Source organism: Micromesistius poutassou, assembly GCF_964030765.1.
Source record: "Micromesistius poutassou genome assembly, chromosome: 22".
Lineage (NCBI taxonomy): Eukaryota > Metazoa > Chordata > Actinopteri > Gadiformes > Gadidae > Micromesistius > Micromesistius poutassou.
The window spans coordinates 2,595,831-2,615,039 of NC_140292.1; the positions used below are offsets into that span (position 1 = coordinate 2,595,831).

The window sequence follows — 19,209 nt, forward strand, 5'->3', positions numbered from 1 at the left end:
AATGATATAGTTGGTTGCATGGTTGAAACTTTTGAACAACTCTTAATGACACATCCAATACTAACTTGAGCGGCTTTGAGTAACATCTCGTTTGCTAAATGACAGAATGGTAAAAGACGAGCATGCTCGTCATCGAACAGTGGACTATGCTGTCGACGTAGTAGGCCTAAAGTCAACCCGGTATCACGCGATTTCGTGCTCATGCGCACAAACGTTAATCGGCTGACAGTAAAGTGCACAGTCTAGTTATATATATGTCAATATTTCCGATATTTGCAGCAGACCTCCTCAAAAACTGAAACAAATTTTCCGTGCTCCGTAGAACGAAATGTAAACCCATGCAGTTTGAATATATATGAGAGAGAGAGAGAGAGAGAGAGAGAGAGAGAGAGAGAGAGAGAGAGAGAGAGAGAGAGAGAGAGAGAGACGAGTAAAGAGAGAGAGAGAGACGAGTAAAGAGAGAGAGAGAGACGAGTAAAGAGAGAGAGAGAGAGAGAGAGACGAGTAACGAATGCATCAAAGGGTAAATATAGTGTATTGATGTGTTCTGTTCAATGAAAAATGAGAAAATAAACTAGAAACTCGTTGGTTTATTTAAATTTCAACTTTATTTGATGGAGACGACCTCTTAAAATAAGTCACATTTGGTAATGACTCAAACAAAAAGATAATTACCTATAAAAATAAAGTAAATCAGTTACCATATTCCTATCAAGAGAAGTCGAATGGAGGAAAGCATCGGTCAAAGCATCGAGTCTCATTTGTGTGTGGGCATTACCCCCTTTCAGCGCCCGACATCCGGTCGCTATTCGGTCCACTTGGGCAGATTGACAGAAAAAGGCACTAGTGTGGTGAGCGGACGAGGAGTTTTAAGCGACGAAGGAGGGTTTAGCATACCCGAGCCATTTCACTCAAAACATAGTATATCCATCCGCACGCATTACAATGGTGGCGTCTCAACTCCCAACGGACGTATCGAATGTAATTAATTTCCAACTGTCATGATTGTGAATGATGTGATGTGAAGTGATGCAGGAGTTACACTTTTTATGGCCGAATATATCCAATTGTTGTGCTGAACCCTATCAAAATAAGAAATAAGTACAAGATCTTTGGCATCTGACATAACTGCATGCAAAATAGAGACATAAGATTGTACATATCTAAGGCAAACCAGGCTCAGGACCAAAAAACGTTAGCGGTCCCTTTTTATATAGAAAATATGGAAAACACAAATTCATGTTCTAAAACATTTGAACAAGAATGCTCTGAAAAACAAAGCATAAAATCAACTATTTCTCAAACCCTACTGGCCCAATATCTTTTCATTTTGTCAACGCACAGGCAAGCCAATGGGTCCAAGTGGAGGCAGAATCAGGACTGCATCGATCCAAGTGTTTGTGTGCTATAACAAATTCAAGTCTCATGTAGTTTAGTTAAGAAATGTTGATTAAGAACGTATGTAGGCCTACATTTTCTTGTTCCCCCGTGAACGCTGAAGAAGGAAATACACCCAGGGATGCTTTGAGCGCGTGTGTTGCCACGGTTACCAATTGACGAGTAGGCAATTAGCGTTTACTTTACAGTAAGCGTTGTGCATACAAGGGGGAGGAGCCGGAGGCCATTACGTCATCCTCCATCACAACACCTGCGGGTGTCGAGTGAAGAGTTAAGGGAGCGACGGAGAATTTCACAGTCTACGGATAACGACAACTAGTATGTGACGAAGCTTATCTAGTGACATTTAAAAAACAAAATAAAACAACTCACTCTAGAAGAAAAGGAAGAACTTAATGGAAAAAGAATGAGAAAATGAAAATCCACAAAGTTTATACTTGACGTGGTATGAGTATAGCTGAAGAAATGAACTTGATTACACCACCAACGAGATACAACCGGGTATAGCATCCATCAAAAGATGATTGCAGACATCCGGGCTGTAGGGGGATATAACGCTGGGAAGGCATCGGATAAAAATGAGAAAATAAAAGAAAGAAAAAGAGTAGACAGAAAATATAATTCAAATCCAAGATCCATATTCCCTGAATTATAAAGGTTAAAGTGCCCAAGAGATACTTTAGGTCTATACAAGGACTGGTCTAAGACAAGGCCCCGGTGTGTGTGTGTGTGTGTGTGTGTGTGTGTGTGTGTGTGTGTGTGTGTGTGTGTGTGTGTGTGTGTGTGTGTGTGTGTGTGTGTGTGTGTGTGTGTGTGTGTGTGTGTGTGTGTGTGTGTGTGTGTGTGTTAAAACCAGGGCCTTGAGTCCACCTGTGATAAACTGTTCAGACAGAGAAGCCTTGTTGAACATACAGGCCAACAACACACATGGCTTTAAGGTCCTAATAATATTCCCCCACAAAGAGATCCATTTCAAACGTCATAAATTCTATTACCCAGTGTTTAGAAAAGATTACATTTTAAGTTTGAATTTGGGTTGAAAACCCCTTTAAATAAAGATACTACAACTATACTCCACTGTCACCAACAGGACGTGGCATCTAATAAATTTGCTCCAGGCAACACCTAATAAACTGCACTTTGTTATAAAAAATATCTTTGGTTACAGTATACAATAAAAAAAACAAAAACATAAAATTTAAGTATAGTCCTAGTCGCATATTCTCACTTGCTTGTTTAGACACAGAACTCAATAGAGTATAGTTATGCTCTTCGGCCACCAGGTGGTGCTGGTCTACTATTGTCCAGACCGCCGCACCGTCGTCTTTGATGCTCATCCAGGCAAACAGGTCAGCGATTTAAACCGGGGCTTAATTTGCGACCTCAACACATACACCTTTTGCTACACACGTCATTGCAGAGGCTAACTTTTCATAGGTCTTCTTGGACTGATTGTCAGTGATAAGTGAGAGAGCAACAAGCAGTTGCCGTTGTGTCACATGGTGCCATCCCTGGTTAATAGATATACACTGAACACATGCCTCTTCAGTCACACATGCCACTGACCCTAACCGATCCATGCCACGGCAAGTGTCTACACACTGTATTTCAAGGCTACAAACTCGTGCCCGCTACGATAAAATAGAGCCTTTAAATGTGATACAACCCGGTAAGGGGGTGCCGTTGCAAACCGCACACAACAATTGTGCTTTACACAGGTTCTGCATTGGCTGGATAACATTCAAGTCAACACCTAGTTGGTTCACCTCTGGGTCGTCAATGCGTCCGTATGCAATGTCCTGATTCGCCAATCTCATTAGAGGGTGACGCGGTGGTCAGCGGGCGGGGGCTGTACCACAGAGCCCCAGTGCATTGTGGGAACGCAGCACCTGGAGCAGCGCGGTTAAGATAAAAGCCGTTTGAAATGAGCGCTTGGGTGGATGGATGGCTGGATGGATGTCCGTGAGCAAAGGGACAATGAGTCCTTTTAGTCCGACAGTGCACCGTTATCTCTCCCCCTTCACCCACACTCCTTTTCTCTCCCACGCTTTGTTGTGGATGTCAGCACAAGGACACATGCCTGCTGCACCATAAACAAGCCCCCCCCCCAAGAGGGGTCACACGGCTGAGGCAGTCTGCTGATCCATGGGATGTGGGGGGACTCCACCATGTCAGGCATCAGGCCACTACGGTCGGTTTAGTCGAACCAAACACATCAGCAAAAGGTCCAGTTCTCAATGACTGATCATCACAACGCTCGATTTCAATCGTCTCACCCATCTAATTTTTCATTTGCTCTTAACTCGAGTCTTCTATCTGTCTTGCCTCATTTCCTTCTCAAACCCATTTCCCAAAGTTCCTCTCCTACTTCCTTTTGGTCAAATTATCAACTTCCTGCTACCAGAACCTTCTCTTTCGTCCCTTCCTCCTCTCCTTCACCCAACATACATCCAATACCTTCTTGTGACTCAACAACAAAAACACATGTTTTAACACGAGGGCCCTATTTCCATCAACCAGTAGCCTTTGTACTCCGAGTATATCATCATCTGCCCCTCTGACATGCAGCCACAGTCAGGACCGCTCGGTTCAACTGTTCTGCCCCTGATGCACAACCTTCTCAACCCTGTGTCCTTCAGGGAAACCTCCCTGTCTTTAGGGCACACATCATGTTTTCCACAGAGACTTAAATCATACTCCTCATCTCACTAAACCACCTGCAGCTGACAAGCTGCTGTTTTTGTATTTGGTTCCAGACTTTACTTTCCCACTCCTTTGGGCCACTACTTTGGGCTCTGATCGCACCCCATCGTCTCCGCCCTATCTAAACCCATCAAAGCCAAACACCACCTTTTCCTCCTCCTGCACAGATTTGGCCAAACACCTGTCCAGTTTAAAGTAGCATCGGCCAACTGCCTGTTTCAAATCGACTGTGAAGAAGGCAAGCTTCTGGCTCCGCCCTCTCTCTACTGCAAAGAGTGGGTCTGTCTAGCTCCGCCTTAAGCAGAACTTTCAGATTGTTGCAACGCTTCCTTTGAGATTTTGTAAAAATAAAATAAGACTTTTTTTGGAGATGCAACACAAAAGAACAGATCTCCGCCAACATAAATTAACAGAACACTATGTACAGAAATGCGACACACTTAAATAAAACAGAAAAAATAAAACACGTTAAACATCCTAGGATCGAGTATCCCTCCGTTCAAAGGAGGAAATAAAATCATAAGAAAATACAACAACAAGCAACGAAAGATTGCATAAATTATGAGACGGCAGTCTCCCAGAGTTGGGGTTGGGTGGGATAAAGCCATCACAGAGAGAGAGAGAGAGAGAGCTTGTCCAGAGAAGATAACTCAATATGGCACAGTGATAATAGCGAGCGTGATTCTTTGGTATGTTGTGTGTAGACGAAAGGCCTCCTCTGTTTGGACTGAACCAATGTCTTGGCAGCCCCCTCCTCCACAACAACCACCACCACCACCACCACCACCACCCACAAGAGTACTACAGGGCAGGGCATCACTAACCGGGACCCCAGTTCAACCATCTCCTCTGTGGAGATGGGTGGTGATGGTGGCGTTAAAGCAATAAACCCCAGGCGTGATTCGTCTCTTCTCTGTACGCTTTCGTTCCACTCCTCCAGTAGGATGACTTCCTCCTCCAGCAGTGTATGGGGTGGGTGGGATCCCTAGCCCTCCCTCTCTCTCTCTCTCCCTCCCTCCCTCCCTCTCCCCCTGGACATTTGAAGAGCATCCTTCTCCTCCAAAGGGAACGGACGTGTCCTTCCACACTTGCCAATCCCTCGTCGCCATAAGAGTCCCACCAGCCCGCTAGGCTTCAGTAGTCATGTTTAATATAAAGTTTTTAGTTGTTGTTGTCGTTGTTGTATTTCTCTCCTCGTAGTTAAGGCGCCCCTGGGGGGGCATGCAGGGCCTCCTGGAGTTTTTGGCGGTAGTTGTCATAGCGACGCCTGATGGCATCCCCCTGCTCTTTCTCCTCCTTTTCCAGGAAGCGCAGGAAGTTGCAGAGCTCCGGGATGGAGAAGGCGTCCCACTGGAGGAGAGATGGGGACAAATGGTAAGAAAAGGTGGACTTATTCTGGGATGTTTCCCTCAAAGCTTGAATGGGTGAAGAAGAGGTTAACACCATGGAGCAGTGGGTGATCCCAAACTGAAATTCCAACATCTCAAATTTGAAAATAACCGCTATAGTCGCTACATTTACTTTTGCAGACACATTTCCGGTCTTTGATTAATAACAAAACATCTTAATAATTCACTCTATTGCAGCCACAGCAGCAGTAGAAAAATGGCTATGTCTGCTACTGTTATGAGCTTCTGTCATTGATAGGACCAGTACATAACGGACATATGCTAACGCACTCCTCCGTCTCATGTTGCATTGGCATAACACCCTACTGTAACGTTATGAAGATACATTACTGTAAACATGTACGAGGGAACATGCTTATAAAAACACACACACACACACACACACACACACACACACACACACACACACACACACACACACACACACACACACACACACACACACACACACACACACACACACACACACAGTAACTTTAACAATGAGAGCAAGAGAGAGCAAGAGAGACAGTAACAGAGGGAGCAAGAGTGAGCGACCAAAATTAACAGAGAGGGAGAGAAATATGAGAGTATGACCTACCATGACCTCGCCAGTCTGCTGTTCTCGGAGGACGAAGCCAAACGTGTCGGCGTCGGGTCCGGCCACGAGGCGAAGGTACAACGGCTTCTCCACCTCCGCCAGCTTACACACATACACTGGAGGACACACACACACACACACACACACACACACACACACACACACAGTGAGTGATGCACATACGTCTTCATGTTGCAAACTGAAATGGTAATTGTTCTACCAACAGGAACATTTGGATCAAAAAGAAAAGACTTAACTCTTAACAAACAGACAAAAATGTGCACATTGCATAACATTCTGACTCATGGTTTCGTACACACACGGACGGTAATACCCTATAAGTCCCAACTAGCTGGGTTCAAGGTGTGGTTTGTGGTGAACAGCTCTGTGTCGCACCGACGTCAGGACGTGGTGCATGGGACTGAATGTGTTGGCGTGTGCGTTTTATGATGGGGCCTGGCTAGGAGGGATAGAGGACCTGTGCTCACACAGTGTGTTTACGCACACGCACACGTGTCGAGGTGCATCGACAGCCACTTAGAAACCAGTCAAGAGGGACGGACGGAGACAGCGCGGGAGAGAGAGAGCGCGCCTGGGAGATGGGTTAAGACTCATGCTGTGGCCTGGCTCCAGGAAATAGTTTGATTCACTCCCTCACCACTACCTCATTTTCTGGACTGGACTTGTACTGATAATCCATTTCACTTCGTTTTTTTTTAGTACTTGTGTAATATTTTTATCTGCTTTTTGCAAGGTAAATGTTTATTTTCCACGAGTGAATGACAGAGGTGGGGGAGAGAGAAAGACAGAGCGAGACACACACACACACACACACACACACCCACAAACACCCCCCCCTGTGGTAACAACTCATAACTCAACATTCTTTGAGAGAAAACCGTAAACACACAACACTATAGCTCCTTCCATCCAGTAACACCAAATTAAACGTTGGATACAGCCCTGCGTAAACCCCAAGTCTTATGGAAAATAAAAGCGGTTAAGCCCAGACTCACAAACAAACCCAACTCATTGACTTAAGAGATGTAACACCACGTATGAATCCAAATGTAGAGACCAGAATGGCGACGCAGTTGATGATGAAAACCACCCAGCAATAGTGGGTTTTAAGTTTTGGTTTTGACTTAGAGACAACTCGGGAGTTGTAAGACCACCTTTATGGAGAGTAAAGTAACTTTTGTTTATTATGTGCTTGATGTGGCTGAAGACATACTTCTGGTATGAGCTCAGTTAGATTTTGTCGGATGAAGCTGATAAAGAGCTGACACTCGAACAGCTGACACTTGGTATGGTGTGTGGGTGCATGTGTTAAATGTGTGGGAGTATGTATGTGTGAAATGTGTGTGTGTGTATGTGTTAAATGTGTGTGTATATTCTTGGCCAAGTGTTGATAACGGGGAGTGCCCTGTGGTATTTCGCAACACAGAGAGTGGTTCGATGTCGTGGCACGCACACGCACACACACACACTTACCCTGCTCCTCTCTGCTGTAGCGCTTGTAGAGGGCATACTTCGCCGGGTTGTCTGCGACGGTGAACTTCTTCAACAGGGCGACAATCACCTACAACAAACAAACAAACAAACAAACAAACAAACAAACAAACAAACAAACACACCAGTTAAGAAACCACACACGTCTAGTCCAGAGTCTATTCCAGGAAATGAACCAATTGAACTGAACACATTTGTTAGTGGCCACCCTAGACGAATACGTGCATGACCCCATCCTCGTTCTAGGAATGTACCCTATGTCGGTCTGAGCCGTGTCTGCGCACGTAAAAGCTGCTTCCACTTATTTTGTGGCTTTTCTTTGACCCGGCTCTGAGCACCCGACAGTTGAGGTTTCTCAACACTGATCTTAACGCTGTTACGTTTATCGTTGACCGCGTTGCGATTAGCGTTGAGAAACCTTAACTTAAAATTAGCGTTGAGAAACCTCAACTTAAGATTAGCGTTATAAAACGACCATGGGGCCCCTGGGGGTCGCACGGACCCACAGCCGGGATCGGAAACCCAAAACTGCCGGGGTTGCACGGCTGCAGCTCCCCGTGTTCTGGGTTCTGTGTTCTGCTGAGGGGAAACTGTATCTCACTTCGCTTTATTACTTCTTACTGCCGCGGGCCGAGTTTGTGTTCTCCATTTTACACGCTTCCAATCCCCGCCACATGATTGGTAGAAACAAATGTGAAGCAAAAGAAGGGGAAGCACACCATTCACCCAGATTGAAGCTCTACAGCCATGAGTGAGACTACTGATGAAACAACAGTATATAATATTTATCCATTTTTTATGGGCTTTATTGACAGGAAAGGGAAGAGGACTTGGCCAGAGAAGAGAAGGAGTTACATCAAGAAAAGGGGAAATCTAACCCAGGTCGCCACGCGTCCTCCAGCCTACATGCTGAGCGCACTAGCGCGTTCCCTGATAGTCACCTGTTTGACGGTGCTCTCTGAGCTGATGTGCAGGGTGTTGGTGGCTCCCTGCGGGAGGTAGAAGGCCTCCTCTCCGGCCTCCGGCCCCGGGCCCCCCCGCACCGTGACCGGCCTCCTCAGCTCCAGCTGCACCTTGATGAAGCCTGTGTACTCACCACTGGGGATCTGGGAGGGAGAGGGTGGAGGAGGGGGTAAAGGGAGAGAGGGGAAGGGAGGGTCACTTGAGTGTATGATGCGTACAGATATTGTCCGATGTATAAACACACAAACAAATTTCAACAAAATTCAAGTGATGTTCACTTTGACTGGAGTAAGCGAAAGCGGACATGTAAATGCAACATTACAACATGCCTCTGTGATATGTATATTCAATATTAATAATATATTCAAATAAGCCTGTGTCTTTTACTTCATTTTTTTGCATTATAGCAACAGGGACAGCAGTACAAATACAGTGTGTGATGAGCCAGGATCAGCAGATAATATGGAGAGACTGTTTTTATAACAGAACAGAAAACAACCACACAAACATACGAGGAGACAACCCTGTAAGCTGACAGGAGTCGGACTAATTGGTAAAGTGACCTGAACGGTTTTCACGTCGCCACGACTGTGGTCGCCAGACGGTCCATTAGATAACCCCCCCCCCCCCTCCCCCCCCTGCACGTCCCATGAGCAGATGGTCCCACACCGGACCACAGAATCAAATCAAGTTATTCCATATGTGTACATGACTAGTACTACAGTGTATGCGTGCGTGGGTGTGGACATGGTATTCAGTGCACGTACACTGAAGAACACAGATGTATATGGTCACGCACAACCACATTAATTTAATTAGGCAAACGGGTAACACATGGTCCACCATTACATTAAACACTCGCGCACACATACACACACACACACACATCTGTGTGTGTCTATCTGCGGGGCGAATGATAAGACCGACCCAGAGACAGAAATAAGAGCAAAGGAAACATATGGGGTGAAACCAACCAGATGTTGAAACGCAAAAGCTACCACGCAATCAGACTTCAGCCCGTGGTTGAGCTGAGCAGGGGAAGGGCTTAATGCAGCCTAGCTACATTAACCTTTCTGCTCCATTAGATAGTTCCAATGGATGGTTATGATACAGCCAGTATGGTTTAAGTGCTTTACAGTCATTTCACCAGCATGCTGATGGTTTGGTGTGTGTTGAACATGAGGCTCAAGTATTTTGGTAACCAACGACGCCATTTGTCAGTCTGTAAAAATGTTTTGAATTACAACCCTTCATTTTTCCTCTTCCACAAGAGCAGCGGATATTATTTTAAATGAAGCCTGATATTTTGACACGGTCAACCCTTTTTCTCGCTCAGTCTCCCCCCCAGCCCCCGAAAGAGGATTCCATGTGTATCCGCTCAGACGGCTCACACGGTATCCGTCTGTTTAAGAGACAGCAGCAACTCACAGTTAAAAAAAAAACAAGTCACATGACCAGGAAGTGCTCCCCTGGGGACTGGCAGAGGGGCTTCGTCAGACAATAGCAAGAAAGTGACATCACGGCTGATGGTGCTGCGGAGGAATGCTGGGAGGGAGGGTCCCGACCCCGAGGGGACAGGAAGACCGCTCGACCTCTGCTAACGCACAACGCATGGGCTGTGCACGGCCTCAGTGCACGTGGACACGCAATGGACAGGGACGCTGTGAAATAACTTCATGGTATTTTCGCATTGTCACTTTTTCGGTCTCCTTTACCTGAATTTTGCATTGAGCATGCTAACGTTTCAAAACATCCGGATGTTCAAAGAAGTTGTGCGTTTGTGTGCGTGTGTGTGCGTGCGTGTGCTTCTTACATTGGCACCCTGTCTTGTTATCATGTAGTGTGTGTTACCCATATAAGTTGTGTTGTGTGTGTGTGTGTGTGCTTGCTCACCAGTGTCATTTTGAGGTGGTCCTTGATGAGAGTGTGCGTGTGTGTGTGTGCTCACCAGTGTCATTTTGAGGTGGTCCTTGGTGAGAGCGTTGTACTGCTCCACCTTCTGCCTGATCTCCTCACTGCTGAGCTGGGTGCGACGCTCCCTCTCCTTCTCCACATTCTGATGGACAAAGAGAGAGAGACACAGAGAGAGAGACATAGACAGAGACAGAGAGAGAGACAGAGAGAGAGAGAGAGACACACACACACACACACACACACACACACACACAGAGACATAGACAGAGAGACAGAGACAGAGACAGAGACAGAGAGAGAGAGAGAGAGAGAGAGAGACAGGGTGTTAATGTTGCAGCGATTACAGGGTAAACATCAGCCCTGACAGAGTCACGCGTCGTCTTGCTTCCACACCAGGGCATCGCTCTGGTAATAGGCGACGGGACGGGGCTAAGTTAAGCCTCTCTCCCCTGCCCCACGGGCCCGTTCACATGACCCCGTGATTAGCAGGCTGCCAGACTGGTAAAGAAAGAAAGGATGAAATAAAGAAAGAACAAACAAAATAAAGACAGAAGGAAAGGATGAAAGACACAAAGAACAAAAGAAAGGAAGATGGAAAGAAAATAAAGAAAGAATCAAAGAAAGAGAGAAAGAAAGTAGTAAAGAAGGCTATTTGGCTGCAGGATGCGACTTAGGCCGGGGTCAGCCACTTAGCATGCGCTAATTGAGGTCACATGGTTAGACAATGGAACAGTGTGTACTCTCTAGAGACTCCACATTATCTGTCTGTTAATTGAATCAAAATGGGCATATTTCGAGACTCTATACCGGCAATATTGTTTGATTTGGGATTTTTAGCACAGGATATTCACTGCACCACAAGGGACCTTCGACAAGTGACGTGACAGTCGGTGATGTGGATATGAGGACATAGTTCTACATCAAAGCTTCAGGAATCAACCATACAACAGCAAAGTTACAAAATGCCCACCGTCCGTGTCTGTGTGTTTGTAGCAGTATGTGTGCAATACAAGGGCAGGAGGGGTAGTCCTTATTCCTTGTAGCAACATCAGCTGCGCACGCGTGCGTGCGTGCGATAGAACTTTATGGGTAGAACGCCTGAGGAGCTGTAAATAAAGAGGTTGTACGCATCGCCAAAAACACACCCCACACACACGCACGCGTGCGTGCATGAGTGCGTGTGTGTGATAGAACTTTATGGGTAGAACGCCTGAGGAGCTGTAAATAAAGAGGTTGTACGCATCGCCAAAAACACACCCTGTTTGTCTCTTTGTTCCTCCCTATCAATTTAGTCACCATGCCAACTGACAGGCATGTCTGAAAATGTGTTTAATCTAAAAGTGAATACACTGCAATGTCCCAGACATTGCAGTGTATTCAGTGCTGTAGATGGAATGAAATAAATAACAAGGCACTTAACTATTCATCTTATAATGAAATAGTTTCTAATAGCCTCTAATGAATGGGACTGTCCTGATGCTACATGCAATAAGTGGCTTTTCAATTCCAATCCTTTTTTATGATCTGTGTGGGTCTGTTTGTGCACAATATCAAGACTCCTCCGAGATGTTTGAGATCTTTGTGTGCGGTGTGTCGGCTTACATGGGCATAGTGCAGCTCCTCTTGGCCGCTAGTAAACGTGCGCACACGCACACACACGGGTGCGTCCAAAGGGAGGTCTTGCAGGCATACACACCCTTATATGGGTAACACACACTACATAATAACAAGAAAGGGTGCCAATGTAACAAGTACGCGCACACACACACACACACACACACACACACACACACACACACACACACACACACACACACACACACACACACACACACACACACACACACACACACACACACACACACACACACACGTCTCTAAGCCCATATACCCCCTGTTATTTGTGCCAAGTTTACAGCGGCAAGGTGCGACAGGAATAGTGTGTGTGCTCTTCACCCACGTCTCTGTATAACATGAAAAGCAGGAGGAGAGGAGGAGGAGGACAGCTGCTATCTGTCAGATGCCGGCCAGGTGTCTCCGCCATATACAGACCATTTGAATCCAAGTCGTTGCCCATATCTCCCAGCCTCCTCCAGCTTACCCTTTCAACTCATCTTGAAAATAATATATAGAAACTAAAAACATTTTACAAGGCTCACTTGGTTGGGAGTTCTCCTTTATTTCTCCACCCTGAAGGTTTCCTATTAAAGCTGTGGGTGCCACCATGTGTTCTAGAGACAGCGCTTCATTGTCTCTCTTGATGTAGAGACAACCCTCATTTGTTCACACATACATAATTATTTATTGATTACTGTTTGTTTTTATTTTGTAGGGCTAGACCTTTCTTTTAGGGTCAGATCATCCTTCAGCAGCCCAGTAGAAACTAGCATACGTTTCCCATATGGTTGCGTGCGGAACATACACATCTTATGAACTTATGAACAAACGCTGATGAATGGAGATTACGGCAGGGAACGGAGGGACCAGACTGCATTCAAGAAACTGTAAAGTAAATCTCCCCCACTCATCCACCAGCACAGTATTTCCATCAGAAGTCCTTCTAATGGAAAGTTAATGGTTGACGTTACAGGTTCTGGCCGGTGTGCGTGCATGTGTGCGTGCATGCATGCGTCTAGCGTGCATGTGACCTGCTGGTGTCTGATATCCAGTCCACAGTAAAAATCCAGGAGAAGGACTGCAGGCCAGGTGTGTCGCGTCACTGCCTACAGCTCGGAGCCAAACGTGATCATCATGAGATCGTCTGTGATCCCACCAACCAGACAGGATCACAGTACAGGATAACATGGAGAGATGAGAGTATTCAATGACACTGCATAAGGCAAATCCTCCATATAGTGACTGTTAAGTCGATCTATATATAGCACAATCTCAAAGGGCTTCGCAGGCTCACATTTAGAGAAACCTCTAGAAATAGGAGGCCACGTCTACGGTACTGGTATCTCTGAATAATGGAGACCGGAAAGACACTGGAGCTCTCTCCTATTTGCCCTGCTCATTCATATGTAGGCCTGTGTGTGGGTGCTAATTCAAAGTGACTTGCTGGCTTGAGTCACTCGTTTTTTTTCCATTGACGGGAGGTGAATGATTAGACGCCAACTGGATCAGTTAGGCTTGTGATGCACACATGGTGACACTAACTCGCGGTTAGCCTCATGCTAACAACACAAGACAATAACAAGTGCATAAAGACCTTTGGCACTGGAGCTTATGTCAGACCCAAGAGGTGAGGAAACAGAATGGGAGCGGATGACGTATCACAGGCGCTTATACTGCTTTGTTTTTGGTACAGCCGACGATAGGGGACAGAAGTAAGTGAAAGGAACGGTCCAAAGTGCATGTGTGCGTCTGTTTGTCTATGGGTGTGGAAGGATCTGGCCAAAATCAAAACAAACTGTACAAGGCCGGAGTGGTGCTGCAGCCCGGTGAGGTCATCGCCCCTGTTTAAGAACACGCCATGTCGGAACAAACAGACACGCCTCCTGCTCAGAGATAAAGAGACGCTGATGGCGCTCCAAAAAAAGGTCACCCCAAAGCGAAAGCATAAACTATGAACTATTGAATCGTTTTTGACAGCAATTTTGCTGTCCTGTCATATATTCTTCCCATGTTTATTACTGCGAGCGGTCAAAAGTCTGGCCAAAAGGTGATTACGCTACTCTTTGTGTATGCTTGCGTGTATGCCATGCGACCCAGCTTTTATTGTAATGCTTCTAATGCTTTAATTCGCTTGGTAAACGACACGCAGCACTGCTCGCCTCGTTGGGTTCTGCCACACACTTCTCTCCCTGTGTCCGGTAAACAGATGACATTATCATGTGTGCATATGCGTATCCGTCTGTCTCTCTTGTGCGTGTGTGTGTGTCGTATTATACAGGAGGCCTGCGATAGTGCTAGGAAAGTGTGTAGGTCTGCTTCTAATGCACGGAAAACAAATGCCTGTTTCAGCCCTGGTACCCTGGCTTGGTCTCTAGCCTTGCATTCTGGTTTAGGACACTCTTCTACCTGGGAAATTCTCTCCCTGCAACCTGAGGCCAACACAGAGCTAGTTTAACAAAATCTCCACACGTCCACATAGATAAAATAATTTTCAAAATCAACGCCTGTCTGGCCCTTGGTCATTATCTTTGGCCTTTGCCCCTCCCTGCCTCTCCTTTCCTTGGATACCATCTCCCTCTCTCTCTCTCTCTCTGAACACATCACTCCCATTCTTCCACTCTCGCCCCTCTGCAAGCCTACTTCCTGTTGGGTCCAGGGGAGGAAGTGGAGCACGGCCACACCCCTTCCCCTTTGCATTCCTAGCCGAGCGGGAACAGGCACTTTGGTGATAATGGCAGTGGGTGCGTGTGCGATGGCACTCTCTCAGATCCCCTCCTCTAATGGCCTAATGCACAGACCAGACGACCTGAACTGTCACGGTGTGCTGCACTTCAGGAAGTAGCTTCTTTTTCTGATGGACACAGAACAAATACACAACTCACGAGCATGCACGCACGCACAAACGCACACCCCTCTAGCTCCATTGGGGAGCGCTAAATATATGCCATTAAGTGGCCACAGCTGCCCATCGCTTCTGACCACAAATTGGCTTCAGCATTTATTTACACCTGGGGGGGACACCCTGTGGTTAGTCAGGCTCTCAGACCACTACATGTAAATGAGTTGGGGGACAGAACCCCCACACACACTGTTTTAGCAGGTTGTGCCAGAAAAAGGCAGCAAAGAGACAGTAACAAGCCAGGAAAGGAGTGGATTTCATGCGGAAATATTGTTTACACAAAAGAAACAATGATGTGTACTAGAATGTGTTTTTATAGCGCTAATCCCACAAACAGGCCTATTTTAAACACTCCTCAAAGTGTCAAGTCATGCTAGCTCAGTCCAGTTGCTGTCAGGTTGTTTGGCCTGTTGACAGTTGCACAATGGCATATGTTCTGGAACTTCCACCCCATACAGATTGATTCATTGGTTTAGCAAGCCATAGCCTGTTTTCCACAAAACTACCGATAAAAAACGCAAGCCTGAGAAAGCGAGGAGCCGGTGGGATCCAAGAGAACCAAACACAATTTAACTAAGCGGTTAAAACAAGCGCAAAGTGAGGGCTAAGTGTGGTAGGGTTCGAGAATTACGTTAGAAGGGCAGCTGTAGACAGACGGTGGAGGGATTCTGTTTCCTCCTGGGTGTTTGGTAAACCTCGGTGTTTAGAGAAGCAGACCCAGCCATCCATCCATCCCCCTTATGCTGGCGGTGCAGGACGTTTAAAGAGTTACAGCAGTTTAAAATCAACCTCAGCGCCAGCACACCGTAAAGCACTACAGACAACCCTTCGAGATTCCAACTGAACAAAAATGGAAGGAATAGCCATTTAAATTGCATGTGTTTCTGTTTAGTGACTCTTCACAGAGCCAAGGCTAATGATACACCCGTGTCTATCGTTCGAATGTCAAGAGGGTCTAGGCGAATAATCACAGACACAACAACTTATTGATGAACAAAGACAGGATAAGTGTGGTGTAATAAACCATGAGAAAATCCATGTATAATACATAACTTTCTCCCTGGCAGCGAGCTCTTCCCTTTCCAGTTTGCAGCAGGCATAACAGGCCAACACACAGGGCAATAAAACACAGACTAAGCCGACTCGCGACCGCAGAGAGACGAGGGCGGCCCGCGGAGACAGACGATACGTCCCCCCCTATACAGGGGCTTTGATGAGTGGCTGTTCTGTGGTTCTGTCTGGGTGCGGAGCTAGCTAGCAGTACGGAGGGGAATTCTTCTGTGATGGCCCAGCACTGGATGGGGGACCACCCGGTATCCCCCCCCTGTTTGTTTTAGGGAAGGTAGGACCCTCGTTTTGTTTTTCCGCCGAACGGAAAAAAGGAAAATTACAAAAACAAAAAGGAACAAATGCAGTTTGAAACCAGGACAATACTGAGAAAAGGGGGAGGAGACGTTTTCAAAACGATTACATTCTGTAGTTTGATTTAGAATTAGGCAGAGAGAACCCGCCCGTGGTACACACTGCTTCCCACGAGGTGTATTGCTTATACAGCGCAATAACAATTAACATGTAGGCTGTACAATCCAGCTTGGTGAATGGGAGTGTTTGTGTTTACTGGACACTAAACAAACACACACCCATACAGTACAATACACAGGGCAATGCAGAGAGGGCTGTGCAGGCACCCCCCTTCAGGATGCAATCATCTGTGAAGGCTGCGCCCAGATCCAGAAGTAATAGTGCACAGAGTGTGTAATAGTGTGTAATAGTGTGCACACTGTATGGGGAAGACGCCCAATAGAATTCACATGTGTCATGTACTCAGGAAGTACTGTTGGGTAATAACAATCCCCCCCCCCCCCCCGTGTGTGTGTGTGTGTGTGTGTGTGTGTGTGTGTGTGTGTGTGTGTGTGTGTGTGTGTGTGTGTGTGTGTGTGTGTGTGTGTGTGTGTATGTATTAACACATTGGGTGAGTAAAGCAACAAACCCCACTTCCCCTAGCGATGTCTCGTTTCCTAGCCCTAGCTCCGTGGTAACCGCCGGGGTCAGAGGACGCCCCGGCGGTTACCGCCGCAGTTGGCTTTGCTCTTCAAACAGTGTGCTGGAAGCATTGTGTTCGACTCACTCTCTCTGTCCGGTCTACTGCGATGCGTAGCAGGATACGAGGCAGAGGATGACTGCACTCGCTGGGAGAGGAAGATCAGAGCGTGGAGGAGGACCGAAGCCAATCCTTCACACACACTCCTCCAAAACCCCCGTTTTGACTCAACAAGGCTTTCAGCTAATGTTGTAATGTGTGTAATGTGGCAATGGCGAGTTTGGTTGGATCATAGAAAGGGAAACCTTCAAACATGACCTTAACATGACCAGGGCACCCTTGACAAAAAGATAACAATCAAACTATAGAGTTATATTACAGCACATTATAATAATATGTATAAAATGGTACTGTAGTACCGCATGTTGTTCGGGCTCCAAGACATGACATTCCTTGCACCTCCTTCACAAATCTCGTCAGCCTATTTACCGCGAGCAATAAACCTATTGAGCAATAGGTTTATCCACTCGAGATTAAAGCTGCACCAATTTGAGCTCACTTCATCCAGCTTCCCACCAAACACTCTCTCATTTTTTCAAATCGTATGTCGTACAAAAGGCATGGAAACCCCCTCATATAGTCATATGGGGGGGTTATAGGACAGAAGGGTTAAGCCATGAGGCAGAGGGTGTGGCGTCTGAAAGCTCACAGTCCCACGGTAACACAGATCACACAATGAGCATGTGAGATACATTGAAAAACAGGTGAACATACCTAATAATAGGAAATGCTATACCCTTAAAACCCCAGTCATTGTGTAAGTGTCCAATTGAAGTGCAAATAAAGTTGCACTTTATTTGAAGACGATGCCACCCTGCTCCCAATGTTAAGTACAGTCCAAAGGTGCGCTATTAAAAAGTGTGTCAGAGTACAGAACTGTGCAAGGGCGAGTGTTTGTGTGTGCCCGCCGCATGCTCGTGTGCATGCCCAATGACAACAATGAGGTCATCTAGACCTTTCTGCCGACTCACCTCAACTACAATGGAACAATCCCAAACAAGTTCTGAACAAGCGCGCGCACACACACACACACACACACACACACACACACACACACACACACACACACACACACACACACACACACACACACACACACACACACACACACACACACACACACACACACACACCAAAAGGTTTGGACGAATGTGAGGATAACGTTGACCACAGCAAACTGGCCACAACAAAGACATGACTGGAATCCCTGAATCCCTTAAAATCTGATCAAAACCACCCGACTGGTCTATATGCATGTCAGGGCACAGGTCGGTTGATAGTAGCAAAGGAAGTGAATGTGACACTGCCTTGGGGATTAGCTCAACAATGCATTGTTAATGGAGAGCTGTGTGAATAAGGCCAGTCTATTAGATACACGTTGAATGCAATGCAAACATGACCTTGTATTGCTTTAGGAGTCAAACATGTACTACTTCTAGGTGAAAATTGCCCAACATGAGTTGAGTAACCATGCACACTTTTGTGTATGACGACAAAATCTGTTGTTCTGTTCATTTGGTTTGTAATAGGAAGAGTGGCAAGCCAGTTGTGGGCAATATAGTCATAAAATATCAATGTTGATATTTTATGATAGAAGACTTGATCTCTTCTGGCACCCGGTAACATTTTGCTTGGTAAGCATATCCACATGAGGCAACAATAGAAGAGTCTTCATTTGATGGTATGTACATGATTCTACAACACAAAATATAAACATATTGATATTGATGTACAGAAACCCAGCCATACCACTGACTAGAGCACACTCTGTTGCTTCTAGTGATGAATAAAACGCCAACCCAATCATACTTGCTGGCATCCTCATATCGGGTGTATGGGTCGGGTGGTGACTGCCGTGGGCCCAACAGACTCCACACCCCACATTGCTGGCGGCGATGAAAATAACGATCGGAGGAGATCAGATTGACTACAAACCAGTGCCAGATGGGCATCGGCACAACAGCAGCCTGGTATGCGTGCACCCAACAGACCCAGGACCAGGAGAGGAGGGTGAGCCAAGGGTGTGTCTCTCTCTGGCCCTCCCCTCACGGGCCCTCCACTCTGGGCAGTGGGAGGACTGGTCTGGTTGGGGGCTGGAGCACAGATGAGACGA

The 19,209-nt window shown here is 46.3% G+C and overlaps 1 protein-coding gene across 1 annotated transcript in view; it reads right to left on the reverse strand.

Moving 5' to 3' along the window:
* Positions 1 to 595: 595 nt before the first annotated feature.
* rassf3 (Ras association domain family member 3) overlaps positions 596 to 19,209 on the reverse strand; it is a gene marked incomplete at its 5' end in the record, with an annotated part of 53,950 nt that continues 35,336 nt past the window's right edge. The window contains 5 exons of the mRNA XM_084486870.1: positions 596 to 5,451; positions 6,091 to 6,206; positions 7,585 to 7,672; positions 8,544 to 8,708; positions 10,514 to 10,621. Coding sequence (XP_084342996.1) covers positions 5,302 to 5,451; positions 6,091 to 6,206; positions 7,585 to 7,672; positions 8,544 to 8,708; positions 10,514 to 10,621 — 627 coding nt within the window. The 3' untranslated portion in view covers positions 596 to 5,301. The remainder of the gene's footprint in view (positions 5,452 to 6,090; positions 6,207 to 7,584; positions 7,673 to 8,543; positions 8,709 to 10,513; positions 10,622 to 19,209) is intronic.